The following is a 10000-nucleotide window of genomic DNA, read 5'->3' on the forward strand; positions in this document are numbered from 1 at the left end:
ACATTTGGCCCCCCGAGTCAAAATAATTGCACAGGCCTGCTATAGGCATACCTTGGTAAAATGTCTCCTTTTTAGTTTCGGGCGTACATTAGGCTGCTAAGCATGCTCTACTTATTTTCACCAGTACAACCATTACTAGTGTTGGTTGTAGTTTGTTTTAGTCTTTGTTTTCTGATAGTACTGACAATAACCATGTGATTGTCATTTGTTGTGATATTGTACGCAGGCATGAGGTACTTCTTCCTGAAAATAGCCTAATTCTGTGTAAAATGTGTTGGTTAGAGCTTTGTTATTGACCAAACGCTTGTGTATTCAGCTATTATTATAGTAATGATTGAAAATGAGTAAAATTAACTGTTAAAGGTTAGTACTATTAGTGGACCAGCAGCACGCACAATCATGTGTGCTTACGGACTGTATCCCTTGCAGACTGTATTGATATCTAATCAGTCCAATAAAATAATACACAATAAAATTCATGTAACTGAATTGAAAAATATATATATGTTTTTTATATTAATCAGTCCAACAAAATAATACACAATAAAATGTATGTAACTGAATTTTTATTTATTTTTATTTTTATTAATCAGTCCAACAAAATAATACACAATAAAAGTAATGTAACTGAATGTTTTTTATTTATTTATTTTTTAATTAATAAGTCCAACAAAATAATACACAATAACATTGATGTAACTGAATTTTTAAAAATCTTTTTAAACGTTTTTTTAAATAATCAGTCCAACAAAATAATACACAATAACATTTATGTAAATGCATTTTTTTTTATTTTAATTTTTATTAATAAGTCCAACAAATGAATACACAATAAAATTAATGTAACTGAAAGTTTTTAATTTAATTTTATTTATTTTTTATTAATCAGTCCAACAAAATAATACACAATAAAATGTATGTAACTGAATTTTTTATTTTTTTTATTTTTATTAATCAGTCCAACAAAATAATACACAATAAAAGTAATGTAACTGAATGTTTTTTATTTATTTATTTTTTAATTAATAAGTCCAACGAAATAATACACAATAAAATTGATGTAACTGAATTTTTAAAAATCTTTTTAAACGTTTTTTTTTAATTAATCAGTCCAACAAAATAATACACAATAACATTTATGTAAATGAATTTTTTTTATTTTAATTTTTATTAATAAGTCCAACAAATTAATACACAATAAAATTAATGTAACTGAAAGTTTTTGATTTAATTTTATTTATTTTTTATTAATCAGTCCAACAAAATAATACACAATAAAATGTATGTAACTGAATTTTTAATTTTTTTTTATTTTTATTAATCAGTCCAACAAAATAATACACAATAAAAGTAATGTAACTGAATGTTTTTTATTTATTTATTTTTTAATTAATGAGTCCAACAAAATAATACACAATAACATTGATGTAACTGAATTTTTAAAAATCTTTTTAAACGTTTTTTTAAATAATCAGTCCAACAAAATAACACACAATAACATTTATGTAAATGCATTTTTTTTTATTTTAATTTTTATTAATAAGTCCAACAAATGAATACACAATAAAATTAATGTAACTGAAAGTTTTTAATTTAATTTAATTTATTTTTTATTAATCAGTCCAACAAAATAATACACAATAAAATGTATGTAACTGAATTTTTTATTTTTTATTAATCAGTCCAACAAAATAATACACAATAAAAGTAATATAACTGAATGTTTTTTATTTATTTATTTTTTAATTAATAAGTCCAACAAAATAATACACAATAAAATTGATGTAACTGAATTTTTAAAAATCTTTTTAAACGTTTTTTTAATTAATCAGTCCAACAAAATAATACACAATAACATTTATGTAAATGCATTTTTTTAAATTTTTATTTTTATTAATAAGTCCAACAAATGAATACACAATAAAATTAATGTAACTGAAAGTTTTTAATTTAATTTAATTTATTTTTTATTAATCAGTCCAACAAAATAATACACAATAAAATGAATGTAACTGAATTTTTTATTTTTTTTATTTTTATTAATCAGTCCAACAAAATAATACACAATAAAAGTAGTGTAACTGAATGTTTTTTTATTTATTTATTTTTTAATTAATAAGTCCAACAAAATAATACACAATAAAATTGATGTAACTGAATTTAAAAAAATCTTTTTAAACGTTTTTTTTAAATTAATCAGTCCAACAAAATAATACACAATAACATTTATGTAAATGAATTTTTTTTATTTTAATTTTTATTAATAAGTCCAACAAATTAATACACAATAAAATTAATGTAACTGAAAGTGTTTAATTTAATTTAATTTATTTTTTATTAATCAGTCCAACAAAATAATACACAATAAAATGTATGTAACTGAATTTTTTATTTTTATTAATCAGTCCAACAAAATAATACACAATAAAAGTAATGTAACTGAATGTTTTTTATTTATTTATTTTTTCATTAATAAGTCCAACAAAATAATACACAATAAAATTGATGTAACTGAATTCAAAAAAAATCTTTTTAAACGTTTTTTTAATTAATCAGTCCAACAAAATAATACACAATAACATTTATGTAAATGAATTTTTTTAATTTTAATTTTTATTAATAAGTCCAACAAATTAATACACAATAAAATTAATGTAACTGAAAGTTTTTAATTTAATTTAATTTATTTTTTATTAATCAGTCCAACAAAATAATACACAATAAAATGTATGTAACTGAATTTTTAATTTTTTTTAATTTTTATTAATCAGTCCAACAAAATAATACACAATAAAAGTAATGTAACTGAATGTTTTTTATTTATTTATTTTTTCATTAATAAGTCCAACAAAATAATACACAATAAAATTGATGTAACTGAATTTTTAAAAATCTTTTTAAACGTTTTTTTTTAATTAATCAGTCCAACAAAATAATACACAATAACATTTATGTAAATGCATTTTATTTTATTTTAATTTTTATTAATAAGTCCAACAAATTAATACACAATAAAATTAATGTAACTGAAAGTTTTTAATTTAATTTAATTTATTTTTTATTAATCAGTCCAACAAAATAATACACAATAAAATGTATGTAACTGAATTTTTTAATTTTTTAATTTTTATTAATCAGTCCAACAAAATAATACACAATAAAAGTAATGTAACTGAATGTTTTTTATTTATTTATTTTTTCATTAATAAGTCCAACAAAATAATACACAATAAAATTGATGTAACTGAATTTTTAAAAATCTTTTTAAACGTTTTTTTTAATTAATCAGTCCAACAAAATAATACACAATAACATTTATGTAAATGAATTTTTTTTTATTTAAATTTTTATTAATAAGTCCAACAAATTAATACACAATAAAATTAATGAAACTGAAAGTTTTTAATTTAATTTTATTTATTTTTTATTAATCAGTCCAACAATATAATACACAATAAAATTATTGTAACTGAATGTTTTTATTCACATTTTTTTCTTAATAAGTCCAACAAAATAATACACAATTAAATGTATTGATTGTATTAAATGTATGATATATAATGTAGGAACCAGAATATTAATAACAGAAAGAAACAACCCTTTTGTGTGAATGAATGTAAATGGGAAAGGGAGGTTTTTTGGGTTGGTGCACTAATTGTAAGTGTATCTTTTGTTTTTTATGTTGATTTAAAAAAAACAAAAAACAAAAAAAACAACAACAATACCGATAATAAAAAAAACGATACCGATATTTTCCGATATTACATTTTGCTTGTGTATTCAGCTATTATGGTCCCAGCACCTCAACCCCTAGTAAGAGTCAGTGAAAGTTTGAAGTTCCTTGGAGTAGCCCAGTCCATTGAGCTGGATTCGGCTGTGAATCTGGCAACCTCAGTCAAGGAGAAGGAGGGAACTACAGAAGTTTGATCGTGAAATGTTTGGAATAGATCTAACAAGTATTTGAAAGCAACATTTTTACCCGACGGGAATTATTAAGCAACCTGTATTTAAATTGATTAAAGCGCAACAATTTAAAGTTTAAATTGTAAGTCAGCGCCTCAACTACAACACAACAAGGTCACAGCTTGATCATCAGCAGAAGGTTGTCAGTATACAGTAGTACAGTAAACCTGCACAGATGGGCCACTACTGGTAGAAGCACCATGACCTAGACACGTTAATCCCTGTCCAGACATGTTGCAAATGCCTATAGACAAGGATGATTAACCTCACCCTTGATCTCATGCGCAGAAAGTAAAAGCAAAAGATAAGCACAAGCTTAATTCAGCATGATTGCAAATTACTCAAAGCAAATACACACATTGGCAGATAAACAATAACACAAACAAAACATACACATCCACCGGGGGTATGAATGGGATTAAGGACACTTGTATGTTTGTTGTGATTACAAGTGGACATAATGTGCTAGTTTATCAAAATTCTAACGTCAAGGTGTTTGTGAATGTACATTTTTATGGAGTGTCCATTTATCCTCCTGGGAACCAGCATCCTGTGCAGTGGATATATATATTTTTTTGTCTATTTCTTTACACATTTTGGAAAAAAAAAAAAATAGCGCTGTTAAGTAGGGATGTCCGATAATGGCTTTTTTGCCGATATCCGATATTGTCCAACTCTTAATTACAGATACCGATATCAACCGATACCGATATATACAGTCGTGGAATTAACACATTATTATGCCTAATTTGGACAACCAGGTATGGTGAAGCTAAGGTCCTTTTTTAAAAAAAATAAAAAAATAAAATAAGATAAATAAATTAAAAACATTTTCTTGAATAAAAAAGAAATTAAAAAAATACAAAAACAGTTACATAGAAACTAGTAATTATGAAAATGAGTAAAATTAACTGTTTAAGGTTAGTACAGTGGTTCTCAAATGGGGGTACTTGAAGGTATGCCAAGGGGTACGTGAGATTTTTTTTAAATATTCCAAAAATAGCAACAATTCAAAAATCCTTTATAAATATATTTATTGAATAATACTTCAACAAAATATGAATGTAAGTTCATAAACTCAGTGAAGCACAAGCTCAGGTTTCTCACTAAAAAGAACTGTGAAAAGAAATGCAACAATGCAATATTCAGTGTTGACAGCTAGATTTTTTGTGGACACGTTCCATAAATATTGATGTTAAAGATTTCTTTTTTTGTGAAGAAATGTTTAGAATTAAGTTCATGAATCCAGATGGATCTCTATTACAATCCCCAAAGAGGGCACTTTAAGTTGATGATTACTTCTATGTGTAGAAATCTTTATTTATAATTGAATCACTTGTATATTTTTCAACAAGTTTTTAGTTATTTTTATATCTTTTTTTCAAAATAGTTAAAGAAAACCACTACAAATGAGCAATATTTTGCACTGTTATACAATTTAATAAATCAGAAACTGATGACATAGTGCTGTATTTTACTTCTTTATCTCTTTTTTTCAACCAAAAATGCTTTGCTCTGATTAGGGGGTACTTGAATTAAAAACATGTTCACAGGGGGTACATCACTGAAAAAAGGTTGAGAACCACTTGGTTAGTACTATTAGTGGACCAGCAGCACGCACAATCATGTGTGCTTACGGACTGTATCCCTTGCAGACTGTATTGATATCTAATCAGTCCAACAAAATAATACACAATAAAGTTCATGTAACTGAATAAAAAAAAAAATATATATATTTGTATTAGTCAGTCCAACAAAATAATACACAATAAAGTGTATGTAACTGAATATTTTTTTTTATTAATCAGTCCAACAAAATAATACACAATAAAAGTAATGTAACTGAATGTTTTTTATTTATTTATTTTTTAATTAATAAGTCCAACAAAATAATACACAATAAAATTGATGTAACTGAATTTTTAAAAATCTTTTTCAAAGTTTTTTTAATTAATCAGTCCAACAAAACAATACACAATAACATATATGTAAAAAAAAATTTTAAATTTTAATTAATAAGTCCAACAAATTAATACACAATAAAATTAATGTAACTGAATTTTTTAAATTTAATTTAATTTATTTTTTCTTAATAAGTCCAACAAAATAATACACAATTAAATGTATTAATTGTATTAAATGTATGATATATAATGTAGGAACCAGAATATTAATACCAGAAAGAAACAACCCTTTTGTGTGAATGAGTGTAAATGGGAGAGGGAGTTTTTTTGGGTTGGTGCACTAATTGTAAGTGTATCTTGTGTTTTTTATGTTGATTTAAAAAAAACAACAAAAAAAAACAAAAAAAAAAACGGTACCGATATTTTCCGATATTACATTTTAAAGCATTTATCGTCCGATATTATCGGACATCTCTACTGTTAAGCAAAACACAAATGTCCCAGGAGGTTCCCAGGAGCATTACATATATGCATTTTTGGGGGGAATTTTGCCTAATGTTCACAATCCCTATGTAAGACAAGCACATATATGCTTTTTTTTTTGCATTCTAAATCGTAAATAAGCACTAGCAAGAGTCAGCTAACAATGAAGCCAATAGGGAGTCTCTAAAAAAAACATCCGGAACCCTCCGTCAACATTTTATATACACGCTGTAACTATATATGTAATATTTACGTATTTTGTTCATTTTAAATATATGGCGGTGTATTAATTTCACTATTCCCTTCAAAAAAGCCTACTCAGTGGTTAGAGTGTCCGCCCTGAGATGGGTAGGTTGTGAGTTCGAACCCCGGCCGAGTCATACCAAAGACTATAAAAATGGGAGCCATTACCTCCCTGCTTGGCACTCAGCATCAAGGGTTGGAATTGGGGGTTAAATCACCAAAAATGATTCCCGGGCGCGGCCACCGCTGCTGCTCACTGCTCCCCTCACCTCCCAGGGGGGTGAACAAGGGTGATGGGTCAAATGCAAGAGGGTAATTTCATCACACCTAGTGTGTGTGTGTGACTATCATTGGTACTTCAACTTTACTATTCAGGTCATGAGATGTAAATGGACAATTTTTGGCGTTTTTTGGACTCCCATGATCTGCATTGTTGCCATATTTTACGACTTGGAGCGCATTTCAAAATAAAAACATGTGTGTATGTATGATAGGCAAAAATCCCCCAAAAGTTTCCCTTTAAGCGAAGCAAACCCCATGCTAGGGAGCGTCTGGCGATGTGCGCGTTCGTACCTGGCAGGTCACAACCCAGCACCTCCATCCTCATGCCGATCCCAGCAGGGGACCACCTCTCGGGAAAAACTCGGACGTACTGAGTGATCAGCTCATCAAAGCGACGTACCTCCGGCGTATCGTAGTGGCTGTTGCCCTCGAAAACCTGACAGAAGGAAGGAATGAGAAGAACATGGCTTATTAAAGGTGTCCGTGGGGAATAGCATCACGACGATGAGTCAGGGTGGTGTTTGATGTTTGGTGGAGAAGAAATGTGGACAAACACGTCTGGCGCTCGGCGGCGGAGAGTCAACAAGGAAAATGTGCCTTCACTGAGGACAGCTGCTTGTTTGACTGTCAGCTGCTACAGTCAGATCCGTCTGTTGTTTGCCGTCAAAAGCGCTCGTCTACACCCGCGCATTCACGGCTATTTTGGACATTACAGGTAGAACTGCCAGACGGGAACAAAGAACAAAAAGTAAAGTCCAGTCACGGGAGTATGCAGATCGCTATGTGCCATCGCCGTCCAAAATGTTGGGTGTAGTGTTGTCCCGGTACCGGTACCAAAATGTATTTCGATACTTTTCAGTACTTTGATAATTTTCTTTTCTTTTTTTTTTTGTCCTGTCTCAGGCAAATCATATAGTTGATGTTAGAGATGTCCGATAATGGCTTTCTTGCCGATATCCGATATTCTGATATTGTCCAACTCTTAATTACCGATTCCGATATCAACCGATACCGATATATACAGTGGTGGAATTAACACATTATTATGCCTAATTTTGTTGTGATGCCCCGCTGGATGCATTAAACAATGTAACAAGGTTTTCCAAAATAAATCAACTCAAGTTATGGAAAAAAAATGCCAACATGGCACTGCCATATTTTTATTATTGAAGTCACAAAGTGCATATTTTTTTAAAAATGCCTCAAAACAGCAACCCTCCTGAAGGAATCAATAAAGTACTATCTATCTATGAGGAGGTTGAGGTGGGCGGGTTTGAGGTGGGGGCGGGGGAGGGGGGTGTATATTGTAGCGTCCAGGAAGAGTTAGTGCTGCAAGGGGTTCTGGGTATTTGTTCTGTTGTGTTTATGTTGTGTTACGGTGCGGATGTTCTCCCGAAATGTGTTTGTCATTCTTGTTTGGTGTGGGTTCACAGTGTGGCGCATATTTGTAACAGTGTTAATGTTGTTTACACGGCCACCCTCAGTGTGACCTGTATGGCTGTTGACCAAGTATGCAATGCATTCACTTGCGTGTGTGAAAGACTGTAGATATACCAATAGAAATAGCGCTATTGATAATGAACAATACCAATAATTTACCTCTATTATCAACAATACAGTTGTTCAAAGGCAACAATACATATACGTAACAATAACTAATGATACAAAAGAATGCAGAAAAATGGAGGGGAAGAAAGAGAAGCAACCTTGTAGATTGTATTGAGGACCGGTACTTTTTAGAGGCGGTATAGTACCGAATATGATTCATTAGTATCGCGGTACTATACTAGTACCGGTATACCGTTCAACCCTAGTTGGGTGTGTCATGCAATAAACTGTATCATCCGTATTGAAGAATAGAAATATTTAAAAAAATCATACAATGGTTTCCTGCGATGAGGTGGCGACTTGTCCAGGGTGTACCCCGCCTTCCGCCCGATTGTAGCTGAGATAGGCTCCCCCCGCGACCCCAAAGGGGATAAGCGGTAGAAAATGGATGGATGGATGGATTCCCAGGGTGCACATTTAGAAATCCAGGCAGATGAGGACGGCCAGACCCTCAGTTGTACTATTACTGCTCTTTTAAAGACATATTCTCGGCGAGGAGAGAGAAGTTTAAAAGGGCCCCCGTCTCACGGCGCCTTCAGCTGCCAGCGGCGTGGAGTCGTGATGCGGGAAAGACCATTTTTTTAATTACACCCCTGAGAGGAAAATAGGGGACGAGTGAAGGAAAGGAATGAAAGACGGACAAAAGCAGGCAGCGCGGAAGACTCATAGAGGACCAGGAAGAACGTGGAGCGTGGTGATTACGGTGAATAATTATCGGAATTAAGGTGCCGATGTTTTTCTAAGAATGTCATGGCTAAAGGATAGACAGATTTATTAAAAAGAGAAAAGCAGAGGGATTTGACAGTCAATGAGAAGAGTTTTTTTTTTTTTTTTACAGTTGACAGTTTGTAGTTCCTTTGAGGGAAAAACATTATTAAAGGGGAACATTATCACAATTTCAGAAGGGTTAAAACCATTAAAAATCAGTTCCCAGTGGCTTATTATATTTTTCGAAGTTTTTTTCAAAATTTTACCCATCACGCAATATCCCTAAAAAAAGCTTCAAAGTGCCTGATTTTAACCATCGTTATATACACCCGTCCATTTTCCTGTGACGTCACATAGTGAAGCCAACACAAACAAACATGGCGGATAGAACAGCAAGCTAAAGCGACATTAGCTCGGATTCAGACTCGGATTTCAGCGGCTTAAGCGATTCAACAGATTACGCATGTATTGAAACGGATGGTTGTAGTGTGGAGGCAGGTAGCGAAAACCAAATTGAAGAAGAAACTGAAGCTATTGAGCCATATCGGTTTGAACCGTATGCAAGCGAAACCGACGAAAACGACACGACAGCCAGCGACACGGGAGAAAGCGAGGACGAATTCGGCGATCGCCTTCTAACCAACGATTGGTATGTGTTTGTTTGGCATTAAAGGAAACTAACAACTATGAACTAGGTTTACAGCATATGAAATACATTTGGCAACAACATGCACTTTGAGAGTGCAGACAGCCCAGTTTTCATCAATTAATATATTCTGTAGACATACCCTCATGTCAGCAGGCCAGGG

At 30.9% G+C, this 10000-nt stretch overlaps 1 protein-coding gene across 1 annotated transcript in view; it reads right to left on the reverse strand.

Annotated features, from left to right (window-relative positions):
* Positions 1 to 10000, reverse strand: part of LOC133574147 (neuropilin-2-like) — a 335141-nt gene that overhangs the window by 87408 nt on the left and 237733 nt on the right. Inside the window, exon 11 of the mRNA XM_061926222.1 lies at positions 7167 to 7311. Within this exon, the coding sequence (XP_061782206.1) occupies positions 7167 to 7311 (145 nt within the window). The remainder of the gene's footprint in view (positions 1 to 7166; positions 7312 to 10000) is intronic.

Source organism: Nerophis lumbriciformis, linkage group LG31, assembly GCF_033978685.3.
Source record: "Nerophis lumbriciformis linkage group LG31, RoL_Nlum_v2.1, whole genome shotgun sequence".
NCBI classification, from domain to species: Eukaryota; Metazoa; Chordata; class Actinopteri; order Syngnathiformes; family Syngnathidae; genus Nerophis; species Nerophis lumbriciformis.